At 29.3% G+C, this 24,158-nt stretch overlaps 1 protein-coding gene across 2 annotated transcripts in view; it reads right to left on the bottom strand.

The window, feature by feature from the left end:
- Positions 1–24,158, bottom strand: part of LOC121115226 (uncharacterized) — a 439,152-nt gene that overhangs the window by 68,349 nt on the left and 346,645 nt on the right. For both annotated transcript variants that reach the window (XM_040709425.2, XM_071887446.1), the window contains exon 9: positions 13,055–13,231. In XM_040709425.2, the coding sequence (XP_040565359.2) occupies positions 13,055–13,231 (177 nt within the window). The remainder of the gene's footprint in view (positions 1–13,054; positions 13,232–24,158) is intronic.

The following is a 24,158-nucleotide window of genomic DNA, read 5'->3' on the forward strand; positions in this document are numbered from 1 at the left end:
ATACGGGTAATGGCCTTCTTCAGAGCCTCCACAGACAAATGATAATCGGAACATGCCTAATGTTCGACCCTCCTCCAGAGACAGTAATAGTATTGGCTCAGATTCAGCTTTATGCAGAACAAAATTTCAGGCTCCAAAAGTGAGGACATTTTATGGCCAAGACATCTTGCATTTTTTTGTCTTGTGGGCCTTGGGGTTCTTGCGCCATCGAACAAATTTATCTATAGAAGGTGGATTTAATTATTTGTAATTAAATTTCATTAAATGAAGCTTTCAAAAAATCAAATAAATTATGCTATTTCCTTATCCACTTTGTAAGTTATAAGCCTTAGTAGATAAAGAGTTGCTTTCTATCGACCATTTGTAAATAAATTTTTAGTTACAAAGTTTGCATGTTTATCGAGGTAAAAACAATGCAGAACACATTATCTGAAACCAAGTGCAACAATTTGTTTATTAGGGGTTATTAATTTATAAAATATGTGATAGCAGTAGCATAAAACGCCTTATCATGCAGCAATTATTCTAAAAAAATGAAATAAAAACAACATACCAACGAACAGAGCCAAGAATATTTTATACGTTAAGTGCTCCAAAAATATTTCCATTAAATAAATGGGGATCGGCTTACGCATAAGCAACACAATGGAGCTTTTTCCACAAGTAGAGCATATATTTTATTATCATAATTTGTTCATATATTGTATATATATAACTGGACTTACTGTTTTAGGACTTTTAGAACCTTTTTCTTTTAACATCAAACCTTTATCTGTTCTTTCTTTATTTTTATCAGACTACAGGAAAGGCTTTCCAACGCAATTTATTTATTATTAAAAAATTAAACATTTATAAATGTATATTAGAGTGGTTCGGAAATCAATGATGTAGGGTCATACAAAAAATTTTAATACAATAGAATGCTAAATTGATGGAGGGTAAACGTACTTTCAAGGTTTCGTACTTTAGCTGAACATTTGTTTGTAAATATTTTGTTGATTTATAAATATTTTTCCCAATATTACTAGTAATTTACAGTATTTTAATTCCTGGAGGAACTTGACTGGTATTTTGAACCTATTATCATAAAATGTTTCAATTTAAAATCTTATTGGAAATAAAAAATGCTTGCATAAATTAAATTTTGTTTTTCTCTATACAGTATCGTGTTATTTATATTTTCATACATCAAAAACAAAACAACTATATTTTAATTTTTAATAAACTATTAATCATCAAAACTTATTACATATTTAATCTGCATAAGAATTTTAATTAGACAACTGATTGAATAGAATTTTTTATTTTACAAAAAAAAAAAAATAACAGTGAGATGTGAACAAGAGAACGACTATTTTTGAAAAGAACAGTTGACAATATTAATTCAAGATAATCAATTTTCGAAATTCTAAAAAGTTAATCTAACCCACTGAAACGACACATTTTAATCTATACAATAATGAAAAGAAAAGAAATAGATGCGTTATTCGCAAAATTTGATGAATTTTTTAGGCACCAGCCTTATCTATATATACACACCAGGTGGAAACTCAAAATGACTCACTTTAAAATTCCAAATTCTGAAATTGTAAGTGTTTTATTTTGAAAAAAAAAATGGAGAAAACTTTTATTATTTTTTAATCGAGCTGTATGAGAAGCCTCTACACCCCATTCATACTTTTATACAAATTCTACACAACTTTTCCCGATGCTCTCATTTCAAAATTCGAAAAAGTTGATCAAACACCTTCATTACGATCGCCCCTAATCTACAGTAAACTGTTCATAAGGCTGTCACAATGGAATTATCAGTACAGGACAGCGTTTTCTTTGTATTCATGTCAGTTTAGTATAATGTGCTTACTTAAATAATGTTTCCAAGATGTCGATATTGACAGAACGCATTATTGGGGTTAAATATTTGGGCATTATGAGACATACAGAAGACATTTTAAAGTTTTTGAATCATTCATATATCCTCATTTTGTTGACCACTGATTATTAAAAAAAGAACATAATTGAATATGAGATTTTATGAGTATGATCTACGTACATATAATTCATTTCATTGGTAGAGTTATTTGAAAGTTTGTTAGTTTTTTGTATACTATAAAACCTTTATATAGTGGCCAGATAAGGGAAGCTGAGGAAGTGACCACTTAGTGCAGGTGACCTCTTCAACCAGGTTTGATGTTTTGGAACCATTCAAAAGTTGAAATAGTATAAAAAATAAAACAATAAGGGATAAAATTTACGTCCAGACACTAATGGGATGACATTCCTTCTCAGATAGAGAGAGGGGAAGGAAAGAGATAAATGTGGGGAAAACGTTCATGTATGTGCATACACTCATATTTTATATATTAACTCATCAATATAGGGTGTGATGTAATTCGATTGTTTTTTTAGTTGGTTCTTTTTTTTTGGAATGCGAAATATTAAGAATAAATAAATGACATAAGAGAAGGGGTGTAACCTTGACGATTTACTGCAGATTTATAATTCTAAGTCATTGCTGGCCTTTGAGTAGATTTGAGAATCGACATCGAAGTAATTATTGCCAAAATCCAATATTCCTCCCCCCTTCTCATCCCTTTTTTACACGTGATTGTAAGTGATCTAATGAAAGAGCTAACCTACTCTCCTCCAAAATATTGAATTTTATAAGGTTTTTTTATCAACTTGCCCAAAAAACACACAATTTTCATCGGTAGCCACAAGTCTATAGGCAGTTACTTCTTCTTTGTCTTGTACTCAACTGTCTAGGACAGTTTAAAAAAGTGACAATTAGAAGCAATTTATAATTCAGTGGTTCAGTGCTTTATAAAATTGTCCTTTGAATGAGAAATAGCAAAAAATATCCTGACAATTTTAAGAAAGTTTTGGCGGAGAGCAGCTTAGAATAAGCTGCAAGCAGATGATTATAAATTTCCTATTGCTAACATAAGACGTCGATCCTCAATTCTACTCCTAATGACAAAAGGACGATTTGGCACTTGTGTTAAAAACATATCAGTAATAATTAGTCAATATAAACTGTTGGTATTTTTGGAATCTAAAGAAACCAAAAATAAAATTATTAAACTTAATTTTTGAATATTATTTTAGAGCAGAGTAGATTAGCTGTCATTAAGCAGCTTTGAGTGGAAGGAAAAAATAGTAATCCTAATTCTTAAATAACGAAGACATGTATCTTCAATTCTACTCCAAGTCCGACAAGGATTTACACTTATAATATGAAAATATCTTCATTGTTAGTCTCTCTCTTTCATAATCACACGCACTAGTAAATACTTCATAATTAAATGGTTCTTTCTCAAAAATTAATTACTATAGATAACAGGTTTAGGAAATAAAAAAATCCGTAAAGGTTATACTAACGAAAAAGTAGCACCCACATTCTAGGACTTATTTTATACACCTATTTATGTGATATTTTGTGTTACCGCATACCGGGATTGCAAGGATACGCTTAATACAGTTTTTAATAAAATGAATTTCCTACGTGGGAACTGTATATTGCTGTTTAGAGCTATGATACGCTTAAATCAGGTGATTGTAAGACCAGGTTTGAGTGTATAGTGTGTACCAATTCAGATTCTATAAAAGTTGTAACTTATATATTATAAATGTATGAAATATCGATTATTTGATGGGAAGATATATAAACATTTATTGATTTTATTTCATTTTAATGGAAACTGAATTGAACAAAATTACGTTCTGAAGTACTCCACTATTAAGTAAGTGAGTTGATAAAAGAAATTGGTCGTGACATAATAATAGATGTCTTAGACATTTTAACAACATATTGTAACTAATAAAGCAACTTTTACAATAATTATACAAACATCATTTCTATTTATAAAATGTATATATTAAGTAATTATCAATTCTTTTTACCACCTTTCAACACCAAAAAAATAGACATTTAATTACTTATTTATATAGAAATGAAGGAAAATAAATGTTAAGAAATCAACCATTTTGGGTAATTATAACTTTTATAGTTAGAATCATGTATAGATTTCCCAGTAACGAAAAAACCTTCCCATAAAAAATACAATAAATAAATTATTTTGTCTAAGATTTTTATTTAATGGAAACCAAAAAAATGAGATAAAATGGGCTTAGGCATCTCAAAAGCACTAAAATAAAATTTCTTACAAAATACTAGGGAGAGCAAAGCAATGAATTTAACTTAAAGAATATATTACATATATCACAAGAGTCACTTTCTTAAATAGGTCAAGCTTTTTTATTTATGAGAAAAAAAAAAAATTATATTCCAAGTATTTTCTTTGTATAATACAAAAACATTTCCGGACAGAAAGAGGGTTCGGGTATTGTTGTGTCAGTCCTTATTTATTCAGTCCAGTCCAATTTTATACCGTTCCTCAGAACTGTACGTCTTTCAGACATTCAGAACTAGGATGGAATAAAAAAAAGGAAGAAATATAGTGGATTGATGTCATGAAGGACTGAACTTTACTAGTTTTTAGGACTGATATACAGGACTGTACCGGACGGGACTACAGTCTTTACTTCAAAATAATAACTGACAGAACACTAGGGAGGGTCACATTCATTTAAATGTAAAAATCCTTTATATCTCAAGAGAGGCAACTTTGTCTTCTACCCTTACAAAAATGACCTTTCCTTTTTCTGTCCATGAGCAAACATAAGAAATCGGCAAAAGATGAAATACATATTCTTCCATTGATATAATAAAATTAGTGATGTCCAAATTGTCTAAATAAGATTTATTTGCATTTTTGGCTTTTGTTAGCGTTTTTTGCATTTTTAGCTATAAAATGTCCATTAGTCCAATTGTGCCATAGTAATAGCCATGATAACACACTCTCTCCAAAACGAGAAAGCTCTGTCTTTTTTGGTTACCCACCCCTGTTTACCCTATCCATCTTACCGTCAAAGATATTAAGGGTTTCACAATCAATTTGCCTCTCTTGGACAAGACTTCGCCAAAACAATGCCAAATTTCAAGTTCCTAAAGGAGAGCATCAAAGCAAAATTGCATTTTGTCCATTATTAAGAAGGTCTGCAAGAGTTTGACCATCCCAAAGTTTACACACAAGCTGGAGGAGATTCTCAAACAAGAAATCACCATTTCAAAATATCCATAATATTGATTTAGTGCTCTCTTGTGAGAATGTATCCGCCATGAAGGAGAATACCATCATCATGGCCAGCTTAAAATATACCCCATGACATCCGTGGACTGGGAAATATGTTTTATTATTTTAGTTACCTTCTCACAAATAAGAGAAACAGGCTAATGGAAGACTCCCAAAGGGAACAGATGATTAGTAAGTGAAATAAGGGCTTGCTGGAATAAAATATTATAATGTGATAGAAATATTTAAAACCATAATAAACGTTTTTTACTGGATTTATTTGCTTTTTTGGCTTTTTCTGCTTTTTATTTTACAATTTTTTTTTATTTTTTCTTCATTTTTATTTACATATTTACCTCCATTTTTATGAATTATTTCGACATCACAAATGATAATAATTAAATGAAGCTTATTAATTATTAAATAAATAAATGTGGGAGTTTCCCAGAAAAACAAGATTCTAGAATTTTGAAAAAGACATGTAGATAGAGATATTTATATGTCCACCTTAACTTTCACTATGTGTTAATATCTTTCTACTTTTTTATCTTTATAATAAATAGGCTGAAATTTCCTACTAAGCCTATTTGATAATAGGAAGAGATCCTTCCCAAACACATTACCTCGAAAAAAAATACATGCGTATGTTTATATAAACATATATATTTTGTGTATTAGTTAAAAATATAAGGTTGTATTTTCTTCATGTGTAGGGTTTTATCCAACAATAATAGTTTTCATGACTACATATGCCATATACAAACTTGTAATATTTACGACTATTAAACTTTTTCCTCATAGTGTAGAAGACAATATTGTCTGTCAATGATAAAAATTGTGTAGAAAAAAATATGATTTTTTAGAAGAGTGGCCTGTCAACAAAAAAAACCAAGTCAAAAAGATTTATTCCGACATTTGCAATCTTCTTCGAATTATTATAAATTTCTACCGTGTGGTTCATTAATATCTGAAAACTTTGAATTTTAAACATCAATACGATATAATTTATGAATTAATAAAATAATTTCAAAAAAATGAATACTATAAATAGGTGTGTGTCTGAAGAATCTTAATCATAAATGTAGTCGTCTTTAGCGATAATGATGGCTTTCAGGCGGTGGCCAGAAGATCTGACACACCCTTCGGATGTAGTCCTATGTCATGGCGTTCCATTGCTGGCTGACAGTGGCTTTGAGGGCCTCGGTGATTGTATAACGGACACTGCAGCCTTTTTTCGACATGTACCCAGAAGGTGTATTCGAGAGTGTTGGCATCAGGCCTATAGGGAGGGGAGGCAAAAGTTTCAAAAAAATAGTTCAAAAGAACTCAAAAGATTCTTCCAACGGAGAAGATGGGGTTTTTCATTGATAGTGTCAAAAGTAGGCTCTCCACTCAAACAAGACTCTTCTTACCCATTTTTTATGTTTATCTGGACAGTATGGATTGAAACCCCGAAAGATCTTGCATGGGTCTTCATGGACGTATTTAAATTTTCCAAAAGTGATTGTCACAATAAAAGAATCATATGTATATTGATAAACCTTACTGAAAAGTTCATACCGTAACATATATCAGTCTCTTGTCGTCCGTTTGTCAACATCATTTTTATAACGTAGTTAGTGACTAAGTGAAAATAAAACTCCAAAAATAAAACGTTTTTAATTAGATGATATACAGTTGTAATACTATAAAAATTATGGTATTAAAATTTTGTATCATTTTTTAAGCAATTCCATCAACTTTGAACTCGTAATTATCAATTAAGATGCTACAAATACTTGTATAATTATAAGGGATCGATATAAAATATATCCTTATTATGAAATAATCTTAGCAATATGAGTTTGTGGTTTTAATTGTATACTTACAGTAAAAATATTAAATTGAAGAAAATTACGAAAATATCAAAAGGAAAAAAAAGGAACAACTTATAAGCAAATTTTTTTTTTAAATTTACTAAACCCTAATTAAAAATTGCTAAATATATGAATAAATACTAAACAAGAAATTATCAAGATAAAAAGAATGGTAATTAATCAGATTTAAGGTTTTAGAAGCAAACTAAACAGTATTGGGGATAAAATGTTGATTCAAACGAATATGAAGCATTGTTATAAATTGCAGGGTGTAAATTGTCCTAGTTCACTAACGGAGGGTTCAATCCACTAAATGTTAAAACTATACCTAAAATTATTGGGTATCTTAAATAATCCCACAAATTTGCATACAAAGCCTATAATTGGCTCAAATATATCTTTTAAATATTGGGTTGTACTTATATATGAATTAAAATATTTAAGAAAAAAAAATCTATTTTTTTATATTTTTGTTCAAAAATATGTTTTCATAATTTGTGAAAAAAAAATATATTAATGAAGCAACAAATCGCTCTCTAACATATTTATTTCTTATAAAACTAAGTGTCTGTTTTGGAATTAAGGTACAAACCAACCACAAATTATTATTATCCTTATTCTTTATACTACAGTATATTTTGTAAATAACATTTATTCAAAAATTATTTTGAACATTATGCGATTAAACATTTATACAATATTGTGCTTTATAACTTTTTGCTCTTAAAATACAGAGCATATAAAATCCCACAAATAAGGCTTTTCTTCGTGGAATCTTTTTATTAAAAAAGGTCATTTTGAAATTATCAAAAGAAGATAATGTTTTTTTAAGTCAATATTATTTAGACGTCTGGTGCAAGGTACTTTTTAATTGGTATACTAGAATTTTACAATTCCTTTTCCGACAGGCTACACAAATATACCCAAAATATTGGCTGGTTGAGGATAAGAGCAGACCTTTAGTCAAAAATGATTTTCATGCATGAACCGTTTGAAATGTAGTGTTGTATCTGTATCATTTTTTTGATCCAGGCAAGTAATAAGATCACAGTCGTTAGGACAGTCCATCCTTGGGACCGATTCGTAAGGTAATGTTTGAATTTTTCTTAAAAATATCGAGAGTGTAATAAGCCAAAGAAGAGATAATAAATATGAATTAAGCGTCATTGTACATTTCTTGCCAAAAAGAATACCTTTTTACTATAAAATAAAATACAAACAGTCTTACTGAATTATTCTAATATATAAAAATGATGACATTACGATGAATCGATTTAAGAATTTAAGGAATGACAAACAGGACTGGACTGGATTGTGGTCCTCCGTCCTAGATTAAAACTGACACGGCACTACTAAAAGTTGTATCTGCACAAATCTTAAGGCTAAAATATTGAATGACCTGCACACCTCCATAAATGAGGAATTAGATGATTTTTTTTTTGGTTCTGAGACGTCATTTATTTATGGGTTCAAAGGGTACAAGGTATATTGTACAGTGAACACACCAACAGCTGTTCACAATTAGAGGAGTAAGATAAGATTTTGAGAGAAAAATAAATATCTGAGAATGATTTTCTTTCAACATCTGTTTTTTTTCTTATTTGACAGAATAGTCCATTTTCTTGTTCATAAATGGCGGAGAATAACACTGAAAATTAGGATAAAATTTCTTATTGGACTTGAAGTACAATTAATAATCAACATCGGAGTAATTACTGTTTACGTTCTCACAATATACAGAGTGGGGCTTATATTTAGTTAGAGAATGTATGGGTGTTTTCTATAATTGATTTAATATTAAAGCCATGACACCAAATTTTAAGGAGAATAAGGATTTCATTATCATTATTATTATTTTTGCTTGTAACAAAAGGCCTCAGTTACTTTTTATTTGCTGGCTTCCAACCAAAATAGCTACCTGTTCTCCAGTTTCTTTTTTAAGATATTCATTAACTTTAGTCACTTCTTGGATTTATTTTTTAATTCGTTTTTATGATTCATTATTCTATAACGATTTAGCTTCAACAAGAGCAATAGTAACTTTATTCACTATATTTGAAGGATATAAGAAATAAATTTTTGCTTTATCAACATCAAGATAGTAAGGGTCACAAGAAATGTGTTTTATTTTTTTTATTGTTTCAACTTGAACAACTATTTACACAGACGTAAAATTCCCTTTCATTGAGATTCATGTAAAAAGAGAATTAAGAGCTTAATTGCGAAAATTAATGATGGAAATAGTTTTACTTTGCAATTTCATATCTCCATATGTTTATTCTTTTTTGCTCCTTCCAAATATGGTTGGAATTATTTGATAAAACAATATATGCTTTTTCTGACTACCGTTTGCATCATGAAGGAATTTATTTCCCTTCACATATCTGGACTACGGGATAATTTCGTAACTCCTCTGCTATTATTCGGGGTCACATCAAATGTTGCTAATGCTCCAACAAAGACACGTGCCTTGGAGTTTGCCCTCTCCAGCGTTAAAAGTAGAATAGCTGGGATGTTAACTGAAGGCAAACCAGTCAGAAAGGAAGAACTGAGAGCTATTTTTATAGGGACCGCAGGAAGGTATTCAGCATGCACCATCAAAATCCCTGATCTGGATAGTCTATCGTGGAAATATGTGGGGAGTTTATTCGTTATTATCCTTCAAGTTCGAATAACAATTGAAAGTATTTTTGTCGCCTGATACACATTCATAGAGAGTTTAAAAAGTTCAGTTCCTCAAAAGTTCAATAGTTGTGCTTTTTTTAATATTGCAATTGAAAGTTTAGCTTTTGTTTTTCCATTTTTTTTATTGTTAATATTTTTAATATGAATTTTTAGAATTATTTTAATGTTTGCTCTATACCTATGGCTATATATTATCAATATTTTAGAGAAAATGCATTAAATAATGTGCATTATTTGTTTACCATGTTATAGTTATCATATCTTTTTAGTTTAGGGATTTAATTATAAATTATAATGTTTATTCATATATATATTTTTTAATAACAATGAATGAAGTAACAGTTTGACTTATATATATAAAAAGTTATATAGGTACTCAAAGCATTACTACAATATATTCAAAAAGATACAAAATGAAGTAGGTACTGTTCAAATAGGATTGTGAAGGTGTTCATACAGATATTGCAGCTGTTTCTCAATTTATTTCCCTCTCTCTCCTTGCACTTCACACAATTTATTTTATTCATCTACTTTATCTTAATGTAAAAGGAAGTATATATGTATTTGTGTGTATCTCCCAGGATATCGTTTTCCCGGGAGTTTACCCGTAAAATCCTCTACTTAATTATTTCACTAAAAGTTTCGAAACCATGACCCATCGTTAATGGGGAAATTTTATATTTAACCAATCTCACAGATCTGAAATACTTCTAGTAATTATTTGATTAAGTCTCTGAAAAAGGTACAAATTAAATTTGTATCAATCTTTCCTTCATTGGCAGATAACAAAACATGGACTGTTAATTTGTATTGATTTTTTCAATAATATAAGAAGGTTTCATTATTACTTTTAACATTCTGGTTCAACCATACATTGCCCATAATGAAACTAAAATAAAAATTTCGTCATCTTGTCATCATTAGTGAAGAAAAAGCCAAAAGGCAGTACATATCAGATCTCTTAGATGCTGCAGTTGAGGTAGCGAGGATTATGAAAATTATGAATGGTCTCGCCAACGACTTATCCGTGGCTTCTAAGAATATCAGAAGGGCTGTGAAGAGCGGGTTGGGATTGTATTTATACACAAGGACCCCAGATTTAAAAAAATTATTAAATTCAAGTATCTTAAAAGCAAATTCTCGAGTCTACGTTTTGCTGTCTAACTCTGGACACTCATAATTATGCCCCAAAATTCACCATGTTCTTATTATATCATAAACTAACCCACAATTTCGCTCATCAAATATTAGATGTTTCAACTGAATTTTAAAAAAATCACATGATAATAATTAAATATGTATTTTTTTAAAAGATACAAAATAAGAATACAGCTTTTTTTTTTAAATATATTTACCGGGACACCATTCAATAACAATTTACCGGGATATGGGAAACCCTAGTACGCATCCATTTACATTTTAGTACCTTTCCAGAAAAATTGAAGATGATGAAGTCATTTTTCATTCCCTGTTTATATATTTATGCTTTTTGTATTCTTTGCTTTAGATAATATTTTTTTCTTATAAACATGCATACATTAATAAATAAGTAGGTATGTATGTACTTATGATTATACTTTCTTGAGAAATCTACTCAACTCTACGCCTTTTTATTTAAAAAAACTGTTCACTGATTGACTATTTCTCTTTTTTATTAAATGGAGATCATGGGTTATTAATCTTTTTGCAACACTTGAGATTGTCCAACATTTTCGAGTCGCACCTTCCCAATTAAATAAGTAAAAAATCTATCATGGTTATACAGGTTAGGGCAACATATATTGATTTTTTTAGTGCGTTGCAATCAGGCTGTCATTCTAGAGAAAAGATTCTAAATTTTCTTGGAAAAAAAGAATAATTTCTATGATGTGTTTAAAAAGGTGAAACACGTGCGCTTGACGTTGAAGATATATGTTGTCAAAAAAGAGCAGACCTAATATTGTATTAAGTTAAATTATTTGCATTTAGATCTGAGTTTTTTATTGATTTATGAAAATCAGTTATTTGATTCAGTTTCCATTATACAAAAAATATTTAATCACATCATTTTTATAATTTAAATTTGCAAAATTCTTAATAAACAAGAAACTCCAGAATAGTAATGCTAGATAACTAAAATTGATTCCATAAAATTTGATGTCATGCATAAGTTTTAAACTATTGCAGTTTGTTCAAATGGGGTTAAAAAACCGTTTCTTCGTCAATTACTAATTATTTAATCAACTGATCATTCAACACCCTAAGAAATATATATTTTTTTAATTAAATTTTACATTTTTTTCCCCACATAACTATCCTTCTAAACTATCTCTCTATGAAAAAGAGTTATGTAAAAAGGAATAAAAATAGTAAAAAATAACAATGAGTATTAAAATACCAAAGCTCAATTTATTCAGCGTTTGAAGGATGAAGAATTTTTCGTCACTTATCTAATATCATTTTTAAAATGAAGCAAAACAAAACTTTAAATGTCTACTATTTTTATGAAACAAAAATATATTTCTTTTTTAATTTTATATACTTATGTTATTGCCTTTTTAGAAAAGGAAGTTAAATTTCACAACGAATATTAACTTGGCTGTATATTAGTATTGTTCAACTCTCAGAATAATTTGGCCACAAATCATGTTCTGCCTATTATTAGTGAGTAACTTGGCCTCACCTCTCTAAAATAATGAAATCAAATCGTTGTAGAATTTTCGAATTGCCGATTAAATTTTGGGAAATAAATAGTTACATAAATTTTCCAGATTTAAAATCCCAGCCCTGTATTTTTAGTTGGACCCTCATAGATTCGATGATTATTATCCGAATTTGTGACTGATCAGAAAATAGTTTGGGGACGGCAGTGCCACAAATTTAAAAACATTGGGTCAGGTTTTGTGGTATAAATCAAAGCGATTCTATGAAATATAAGGTATTTAATAATCGAATTATCATGTAAGTTGAGTCGAAAATCATTGACTTAATTTGAGAACAACTGAGCCGACACACCACTAATCTAAACGTGTACACCTTTGAGTTTTTTCAAGTTACATGCAGCATAGCAATAAGAATATCAGTCGTTAATGAACAAAGTAAAAGAATTTATACAAAAATAAAAGATTTTTTTCTAATTAAAATATATTTTATAAAAATCTATTAAAAGAATGACACCTTTTTCCAAACTAATTATAGAAAAATAAGATGGTAAACTAAAAATCCTACTGAAGGTATTTTTTATAAAAAAATAATGAAACTTTTTTACATTTGCAAAAATTAGTTTTCATTTTAGATTTAAAAAAAGAAAAGGATTATGCTAGTACGTATAAAGCATTAATAATTAAATTCCTAAATGCTACAGAAATGAATAATATATTTTCAAAGAACTAAACTTACCACGGCCTTTAAAATATCATCCGGGACGTTGCGCGTGCTATTACATAAAAAGTAGGCTGAAGAGTGCGAAAATATGACTGGAGCTTCAGATGCAGCTATTGTATCCATGGCAGTTTGACGCGAACTATGCGATAAGTCAATGATCATGCCGAGTCGATTCATTTCACTAATGACGATCTGAAAAAGGGAAATAAATCATTATTTTATTTGTCAACATTTAATTAATTTCTGACAAAATACAAGAAATTTCTAAATGATTTTTTCCTTATTGGACTTTAAGCATTCTATTGTAGCATTGGATCGAATACTACAAGTTATTAAGCAAGAAACTAATTCATTTGGATGTAAAATAATTTTATTTGGTGATGCCAGATACTTCCATTTGTACAAAAAAGTACAAGAGACGATGTAATTTGAGCATCTATTAAATAATCTTCACTTTGGTCTAAATTTATGACAAAGAAAATTAGGAGTAAGTTAGTTTTGTAAGATTGGATTGAACAGTGTTTAATTTACATAATATTTACAAAGTTTATTATAACATATTTTAATAAAATAAATTTTTTATCATTAATTTAAAAAAAGGAAAAATCAAAAAATTTATTAATGATAATTTTTTTTTATCAACGTATTGAGAGGATTCTAATGTTGAAAATCTGTTGATTGTTTACTGATACTGACTATTTGATTTATCAAATTTTAAGAATTTGTATTTTAGCATTTTCACTTTTAAAGTAGTTCACGTGTGAGTGTAAATTTGTTCAGTCATCTTTAAAGCAGGTGCAACTGTGGGAGTATTGCCGTACACTATACCTGTTCAAGAGTAATTTTGACGAGCTTAAACTGTTTTTATCAAACTTTGGAGGACATCACAGAAATTTTTAAACTTGGGGTTTGCTTATTTTCTCGGTTTTAAGAAAATAAAAAATCCAAGTTTAAAAAGAAGACTTTTTAGTTATTGTTCTGGAATGAATTAGTACTTTTACATTCAATTTAAACAGAGAAACATAAATCTTATTTAACATTATTTATTTGAATTTTTAAATTATTTAAAACATGGGCAATACACCACTACCATTTTGTGTCCAAATGCGTCCTTCCCCCGCATGTGTCCGTGGAACGGTCAGGTGAATACTAGTCCCAATATATAAACCCTCTTACTCTTTTGAATCTACATTTTATTGCAAGTGCTTTTATGATATTCTTCTGAAACATTAAATTTGATGAAATACAATTCTTTATTGATCTTGATAATGCATTGTTAGGGATTTATTCGCATATATTGCAATTTTCAATCGAGATTGAGTGGATTTAACGAACAGTTTTGCTTCAAAGTCTTTGTTTTGATTTTGTTTATTCTTCTTTTTTTTAAATGTGAGAACTAAGGCGTACAACGTTTGTTACACAGTTGGAATATTGAAGCAATTATTTAATTTAATTGATACAACCTCATTAAAACTGAGACATACCAATTTGATTCCCGAAATTGCATTTAATAAATTTGTTAACCAAAAATATAAATGTAATGCTCTTACTATCAAAATAACAAATTATATCTGGTTGAAGCCCAAACTCATATTTTTAAGACTATTTGAAAATAAGGATATATTATTTTTCTCAATGTCTTGTGTGATTAGATGTATTTTTAGCACTTTAATTGATATTCCTGAGTGTAAAATAAATGAAAAATAATAAACATTTAAATGATGTTATTATTATAATTGTTCATATGTGTTTATCATGTAACTAAATTTATTTTATTTTTGGTTTTTTTGAACCAACTATCCGCGTTATAAAAGGGATATTCACTAACAGAAAGTAAAGAAAAAAAAATTCCGTCCCTTTTAAGTTAGATACCACAAATCAATTAAACTATGTAGTTTTTAAAATAACCACACAACATTTAAAAGACGTTATTATTATCATCGTTCAACTGTTTTTCAAGCAATTAGATACGCTTTAATTTTTACTCAGTTAACTAACCGTGTTATAAAAGAGATGTTTACTAAAGGAAGGTTTAATTCCCTATTTTTTTATGCTTTAAATTAACAGATTTGATGTAAATACATTTGAAAAATAGAGGTGGTTCACACCATACTGTCCAGAGAACCATCAAAAAGTTGGTGGAAAAGCCTTGTGAGGGTGGAGAGGCCACTTTTGACACTAGCAATAAAAGAAACTTGCAAGACTTTTTTGAATGAGTCTTGAGAGTTCTTTTGAATTCTTTTGAACACTTTTGGCCTCCCTATAGCCCTGATGTCAATACTCTTGACTACACCTTTTTTGTGCATATCGAAGGAAAGACTTGTAGTGTCCAACCTCCAAACACTGGAGTACTAAAAGCCACTGTCAGCCATCAGTAGGATCCCATGATAGGTGACTCCACCCGTACCGGGTACCAGGCCTTCTGTCGCCGCCCGGGAACCATCATTGTTGGTAAGGGCAGCTACATAAATGTTTAAGAGAGAGACCTCAGTCACATACATATTTATAGCTTTTATTTTGTTGAAATTCTATTGTTAATTAATAAATTAAATCTTAGCAATATCAATAGAATTGGAAAAGACTGATGTATTTAGACCCTAGGTTCCACGAAGATAAAATATAGTTTGATAACATGAAAGTCCTGATGTCATATTTATAACATTCATGTAATTATGTACAAAATACAGGGCCGATCCATGGTTTAAGCTAGTGATAAGCCTGTCGACCGAATTTAAGTACACCAAAATATAGTTCTTTATTTAAAAAAAAAAAAGGAAAAGTCTAGGATGGTTTTTAAAAAAGTTGGGTCTGTACCGATTTCATACAAAAATTCGTTGTCTATTTGTCCTCAAAGAAAAAAACCCCGTCTGGATCTGTCTCATTTAACATTTGGTCACAACTGACTCTGTAAATGAATTTTTGATAACGTCGTATCTTTTATAAAATTGTGAACATCATATAGCATTATATTGATATTATATACCAAAATATTGGTCCAAATCGATCTAAAAAAAATATTTTAAGATGGAACCGAAAAAAAATCGGTCCTGAATCCAGTTTTAACTCTTATGCAAGATTAAGATTTCATGTAATAAAAATTTCCCGACCTATCTAACCTTTCAAAATTGTCTAATGGGGGTTATTCTAAAAATAGTTTAGTAACCTTAGTAGTAAGGGTGGTCTTAATTGATGAAAATCAGCAAATTAAATTTTGACCCAACTTTTCAGATGCATGGGCATCTTTTAAGCAGTCTAGAAAAAATTATTTTAAATTTACGCAGAAATGTATATTTTTTTATCTATTTTCAAAGCAATAAAAAGAAACTCTGAAATGTATTGATCATTTAGAACTTTGTGTGCTTAAGGCAATAGTTTTATAGAATTTTAAGTTTATGAAATACAGTTTTAAGGTCATATAAGTGGTCTTAGGTCACAAAAAGGTCAAAGGTCACACAAATGGTCAACCAATTCTAAATTTTTATTTGAAAGTGTGATATGGGGCTGGAAATAAAAAATAATTTTGTAAAGGGCTTAAAATATATTCTTGTATCTGAAAAGTTGGGCTAAAATGGAATTTGATTTAAACACCGTCAATCAACTGCGCAAAGACTTTATTTGATTAATGACATTTTATTTAGATTAATATGGTATTTTTAATAAAGTTTATCTTTATATTTTTTCTTTTTTGGCAAACAAAAATATTTGTGACAACTATCTGTAATTAAGATAAATAACTAAAAAAATACAACCAATCCAGAATCATTTTTTGGATTTATGAGATTGGATTCGAATCTAGTAACAAGGTTTCAAAGCAAATCCTTTATATTTTAATTTTGATGGGAAATTTTTGACACCTTAAGTATAAGTTCTTCAACCGACGAAATAGTAACCAAAACAAAACAATTGGATGTCGAAATGACGTTCGCATCTAACCTTAATTTACTAAAAAACCATTAGTTCCGTGTTGTTGATAGTTTAACACTTAGAGAAGTGTTCCTCATAGATGTCCCATTACATAACATCTAGTAAAATCTTTTAGTAACAAAATTATTCTGCTAAAAAAATTGCAGAAAAGAGAGCCATGCTACAAAAATATCATGGAATCCAAACAGAATAATAAGTTTTTGCAAGTTAGAAAAGATGGGCATTTTTTTTTGCTCATTTTTTAAAAACTTTTATTTTTCGATGCTATTATTAGTTCTTAATAATATAATAGAGTCTCACATGAAAGAAAGAAAAAAGTGAACATGATATTATTTTATCTAATTCAATTATATTTCCTTCTACCTTTGTTTTCTCTAGTGTCCCTGCGGTAATGATTTTCATTTATTGTCAAATAGAATAAAAAGGACACAGAACAGCTAGGACAATGAAAGTATGTCGCTATATCTTTATTTATCAACCCATTCCATTCAAAGTAAAGGCAATTGTGCAAATGTTCATTTGCAGATGAGAATATTACATAATAGAAGATTTTTACGTAAAGTTATCATTATGGAAGTCTTCCATTTTAGAAACATTTACAATAGAAAAAATAAGTATTTTATCTCTTACTGATTTTCTAAGTTTCCCTAATGAAAAAGAAAAGAAGGTTCTATAATGTTAATGGCAGGTTTATTTTAACAGTAAGATACATTATTTAAAATAAAACTATTTGGAGTAAAAATAAACCATGAAAAATTCGATCCCCACTGTCATGTTACCTATAGTCAGTGTTTTTAATATTGATTAGTTGGATTCGAATTAGTTCTTAATTAAGCTGTGAACAATTATTCACTATTCTTGAAATATAGATTATAATTAGAAGAATTGGCTTACTAACAAATGATTTAGGGTTGTTTTTGTTTTTTTCTGTTTCTTTTTCATGGAGAGGTTGTGATATACAGTATAGGCATGTCCAATAATATTATAACATTATGTCTAATAATAAATCATAATTAGATATACTCTAACGATAATAAAATTGGGATATTCACCGTTTTGAATCAGTAAAAAATAACCTTAATCCGGATCATGTTTTAATTTAAGTCCGAAATTTGAGTAAATACTACTAAAACTCGAGACAAGCATCTGTCTAATTTTGTTGTTTGACCCGGCTCCAAAAGTTTGAGTACCCATTATTTACCCCGATATTTATGTCTAAAGATACGAATCGGCCAGAATAAAAAAATGTAGATCCGTCGTATCTTTCGTTATAGTGTGATTTGTGATGGGGGGGAGGGTATTTGTCATTTTTATTTAACAAATAGATCAACTATATGTTTCTAACATAGATTTATTATACAAGCTCCGACGTCAGTAAATATAATTAATTGAATAATGCACAAAAATATTTTGAATACACAAATTATATCACAATTACTTAAAATTATTCCAACGCAGATTACTTTAAAAAAAACAGTTTTATTATTTAACTTAACTAGAATTTAGTTTATGTTTTATTATTTATTGCCAAATTGCAAATAAATTTTTTTATTTTGCCATTGGATTATCGGTTTATGGGATATTATTTAAATATGTGTTTTGCATTCGAAATACAACAATTTGGAAAAGTTTTTTTTTTTTTTCATTTTGGTTGAAAACAAATACCAATTGTCGATATTTTCAAACTAAAATACAAAATCAATAATAGTGTTACATTGAAATTGTAACTTAACATGCATAATCTTACATATCAAATATAAAAATTTATTTATATTAACGAGTATCAACTCTCCTCTTTTCTATCCCTTGTTCTAAAATATTAATAATAGCTTGTGGAGAAAGTAAATTCGTATTCTTCGCATTACGTCAATGCTTTATATGAAGTGCTACAATCATCCAATTTAAGCAAAGTATACTCTGTTCTGTTTGATAACTTGTTGATAGCAAGAAACCAATTTCATTATGACCTTCTCGTGGAAGCCCTGGTCACTATTAGCAAAAAACTCGGACAAATAATTTTCATATGCCTCTATTTAAGATAAATTTGTAACCAAAACGCCTTGGCCAAAAACAAGAGCATGTTGTAGTCACTTAGTGCCAGCTCCAGACTGTTAGGTGGATGCATAAGAACTTATCATCTTAGCTCCTAGAGCTGCTGCCTCGTTATCAAAGATGTTTGCTGCCTTGCGTTGTTTTGATGATGTCTTGTTGTCTCTTATTCACCAATTCTGACATCTTCTGTTCGATCACCAAGTTCAAACGGTCGAGTTGTTCGCAGTAGAGGACAGAATTGAGCAGGGGGCGGAAATAGCTTGAACCACTGTTGTACAGCACGAATTAAAATATTATCACCCTGTATATATCTCCAATTTTTTATAAATCTCTTTGGAAGAGTGTTTCCCTGTCAGGTAGTGAAAATGTAAAATATTGCTAATTTCTTTCTATGAGAGAACCATATTCGACGTACAATAATTTACGACTGAGCCAGTCAAGCGGAATACTGTTCAATAATCGTTATATATATACATTCACACTTTTACAATACCTTATCATATGTGACCAGCAATGAACAATATATAATTAGTTAAAAAGGGGCAGTAAATACGAAATTTTTCTAAAGTGCTAAAGCACAACTCTGAAATAGTCGTTTGTAAATTATATCTACTAAACTACGTATCAACGTGTCTTCCTCTTCCTCTCTCTCTGTTTTATGAAAATATTTCCTTTAACGATAGTGACACATTTCTAGATATGGGAAAATACGCCCAATTTTAAATATGTGTGGAGTTAAGTACAAATTAGCTTGCGCTTGTTATTATATCCTAGTTGTAACTTGTACAAGCAAATTATATATCTGCATACATAGAGAGGTGCATATTTTTATATCAACATTCATAACCAACGGCTTAAACTGTTTTAAACCATTCTTTGTTTGTGATCTCATACGGGATCACAAACAAATTATAATGAATATATCTTTGGAAGCAAAATCCTCTATGTATGTATATGAATAATTAACTCGATCCCTACAGAAAGTAATATATTATTTCCTGTATTCCAAAAAAAAAAGTATTTTTTTCAAAACAACATATGAGAGACAGAGGTATTTTTTTCTAAATTCAAATTTTTGAAAATTGTACAGGAAATTGTGAATTGTAAAAAGTAAGCTATATTTCATTTAGTATTATCATTTATGTCGCATATCGGCTAATATATACTGTGTTTTTAGATTATTATTATTCGATACAAGTAAGTTTTGTAATATTACTTTTAATATATTTCTTGTTCCAAATATTCATTATTATTTTATACAAACATTTAATTGATGATATTATCAATATAAGACTCACTAATTGATTATGAAATGACTTAAGATATACAAAAAGCTACTTGAGGTATAAATATAATATTATTTTTTACCCCTTTTGAGTTAATAAAAAGTAAAGTTAGCAGATTTAGTACATACAAGAGTCAACTCATGATAGCAGATGATAGGAAAATTATTGTGTCATTGTTCATTGGAAAATCTATTCTTAAAAAAACGATACAATATGCGCTCTATATTAAAAAAAAAAAAAAGGAAAAAAAGGGGTTGTTTGTCTGTCTGTCGATACCTCATTTTTTATTCATCCGAATGTGTTAGCCATTTTGATAAAAAATATTTAAATAACAAAAGAAAAAAAGCCAAAATGATTAATAATTAATAAGACATACTTTAAAATGAAAAAAGAGGCGTTCACACTTCTTTGTCGGGATGATTCTGTGCTTCTTCTGGAATTCTATGAACCAAATAATTGGTTTTTTAAGAAGCTTTGTAAAATTGAGTTGTCAAGTAGGAACCATATTCTTTTATTAAAATATCCAATTGATATGTAGTAAAAAGCCAGGCAATATTTCAGAGGCTCCAAATGCCTCGTGCAGCCATCCATTTTATTAATCATTATTGATTTTGTAATTAAAACTTATAAGTTTCTTCCTATGGCTGCCTCTCTGCCTACTTCTAAAGGTCTGAAAAGGAAAGTTCTCGCATTTTCCCTTAATTTTAATTTGCCAAGAGTCTTATATGCAAGATGCCTGAAGTCTTGCGTCATTTCACACGACGTGTAAATATGAAGTTGCGTGTCGATATCACCACATTTAAAAAAGCACAGCCTTTCCTCCTTGGTTTTTCCAATAAAATTATTGCATATAAGTATATTGCTTGTAGGTTTCTACCTATTATGTCATATCTCATTTTGAGTGTGAGCTTAATATCAAACAACTACGACAACATTAATACTTCATCTAAGAAATAAGAATGTACCAAGGAGCGTGTGTAGCTAAACCTCACACGTCATACTAAAGAAGAAGGAGAAGTACATATTTACAGTTGTATAAAATATGACTTGTCGGTATGCTAAAAAAACGAACACACATAATCAATATATCAAACATGACAGTTTGAAAAGTTTTATACTAAAATGTTCCTTCCTCCAAAATTAAATAATTGGAAAACAAAAATACCCTGTTCATGTGGCAGCTAAAAAATATTTAACGCTTGTATAAGTTAATATTTTTACAGCTATATAGATATATATAATAGTAAAAGCAAAAGTGTGTCTCTCATTTTAGCGGGTACTTGCGCTAGTATAATAATCAAACAAAAAAAAAATCTTACAATCTAAGAAAGTTGATGCTGGCCTTTTCTGTAGGTCAACATCTGCAAAACACAGCCTAAACAAAATGTTAAATTCTCGATTTTGAAAAGTAAGAGTATGAATCATGAAAGTCCCTACTCATTATCATGTTTAAGTGTACATTCAACTTCACAGAAATACACACATCTTATACACAATGTATACCATGTGGGAATATTACAAAGGTATTCGTTTATTTGAATGCATATCTAAGTTTATGATATGTAAGGTACAATTCAAGCCATTTTTCAAGTACAATTTCAATTATTTCATCGTCATTTTCGACAATTGCCTCTGACCATTTCAGAACTTGCTCTATTTAAGTTGCATGACAATATATTACAATATTACTCCGGGCAGGAAAATTGAATCGGTAATATGTCTATCAATTAATCAGTGATTTTAAATATGAAGCATCTATAAACTTGTTTTAATCCCCTGACATATTAATTTTTTATTATATTAATATATATTATTGTTAGAAAACACTTTAAGAGTTTTAAAAAAATCACGGATTATTATTCAATTCAACATAATCAACTTATTTTATGAAAATTCCTTAATTAAAATAATAAACTAAATGGACCAAAAATCAATCAAAATTGACCTATATAAAATGCAATTTTTTAAAATAAAATTAAATGTCCATTCTAAAATATAAAGCACTTGAAGAAAAAATGAAAAAAGGATATTCGCTTCTAAGTAAGGACCTTCATATTACTCGATTTTTTAAGTGGTTCCATATATTTTTATTAATTGTAATCAAGATAAATTTAAAAAATATTTCATTTTTCAAATGATTAATGTTTGTATTAATTTATTATTTAATTTGATGTTCACCTACATAGGTCTTTCCTTTCAAAATATGGCACTGAATCGTAGTTATACCCTAAGAACTTGATTTTTTTTTAAAGCTTTAAACGCCTAAACATCTACTTTTTTAAATGTTTTAAATGGTCATATTTGTGGTTCTATGGCTTAAATAATAATGTTAAAGGTGAGTTTCAGCCTGAGGGTGCACTAACACTGTTATTTTGTTGCATATTTTAATTAATTTTTTCCTCTTTTCAAAATTTTATGGAGATCGGATCTTAATGTAGAACAATGAAATATTGTATAGGCTTTACCGACTGACAACTTTTCTGCATTCGCCGTAATGAAAATTCGGAAAAAGGACACACTACCCTAGTCAAGGTACGTAGGGAAGACACACTGACAATATTCAAATTTTTTTTTTTTTTTTTTTTTTTTTTAAATATTTTTATTCTTCTTAACTTGTAAAGCTTTTACATATGTCTATGTAAAACTGCATGTTTTAAATATAAGTTTCCATATTTATAATATATTTTTCTTACTTTTTCCAAGTATATTGAGTACTTTTAAAATTTTGATCACGATCCTCAATAGAAGAAAGGTCTAGAAGGAACAAAAAAAGAATAAGTCTTTTTCCCTTTCTTCTCGTCTCATTTCAAAAATAACCAACATAATGTATGTATAGTTTATACCATATTTACCATTTAATACAGTACTACCTCAGTGATACTCAATGGCCCATAATTAATACTCTTAAAATTATGGTCTAAAACCGAAAATACTTGCTGCGAATCATTCTTTTTTACACTTATAGCTAGCACTGATTAAGTTACAGTATGGGGACCCTATACGTACATTAGCATTTAATTACGATTTCATCATCGCTACTTTTAATTGCCTGGTATTGCTCAAATGACAGTTGAAACAAAAATAAGCAAGTTTGGTTTTCATTACATCTCTCTAAATAGAAAAATGTTAGAGGAGCAACAAAAAAGGCAATGCGTATGCGATTTTCTTCACTCCTGTGTGAGTTTCAAGAAGATATTTGATCTTGACTACATACAACATTAAACAGTCCATTACAGCCCCTTACAACCAAGAAGAACCAAAAATTATACAGTAACAAAATGGCTTACTTATTCCCTCCTCCCATGTGGCCCTCCTCCATCTTTGACCTCAACCCACTAGACTTTGCAGTTAGGGGCTACGTGGAGAAGATCTCTTAGTGACATTAGAAAGTTTCCTCGAGCACAAAATGAAAAAAAAAGCAAATATATCGAGTTGAGAGTTGTGCGTCGACAAAATTGGAGATGCACTACCCTTTAGACTCCATTTTAAACAGAGAGGCAGAATGAAAAATGTGGATCAACATTGCCAAGATTCAATTAATTAACACACTGATACAATCGGAAAGATGAGTTAAAATAAAATCGATATACAGTCAAAGTGATTTTTTTTCAGTTTTGCTTTCCCACACTGTCCAGGTGGTTCCAGAAAAATTGGAAATATAATAGGCTTATAACGAACGAAATAGATTGGATAGAACCAATTTTTTTATTATTGAAAAGGTATATTTAATGAAATTTCATTATTTATAATGAAATCTGTCTCTCTTGATAACATCAGTCAAACGGCATCGGAAGCTTTGACAAGGCCGAGCAACCTTGTGTAGATCCCGATTTGCCATTGTACTGATTCTGGTATTG

The sequence above is a fragment of the Lepeophtheirus salmonis genome, chromosome 3 (assembly GCF_016086655.4).
Source record: "Lepeophtheirus salmonis chromosome 3, UVic_Lsal_1.4, whole genome shotgun sequence".
Lineage (NCBI taxonomy): Eukaryota > Metazoa > Arthropoda > Copepoda > Siphonostomatoida > Caligidae > Lepeophtheirus > Lepeophtheirus salmonis.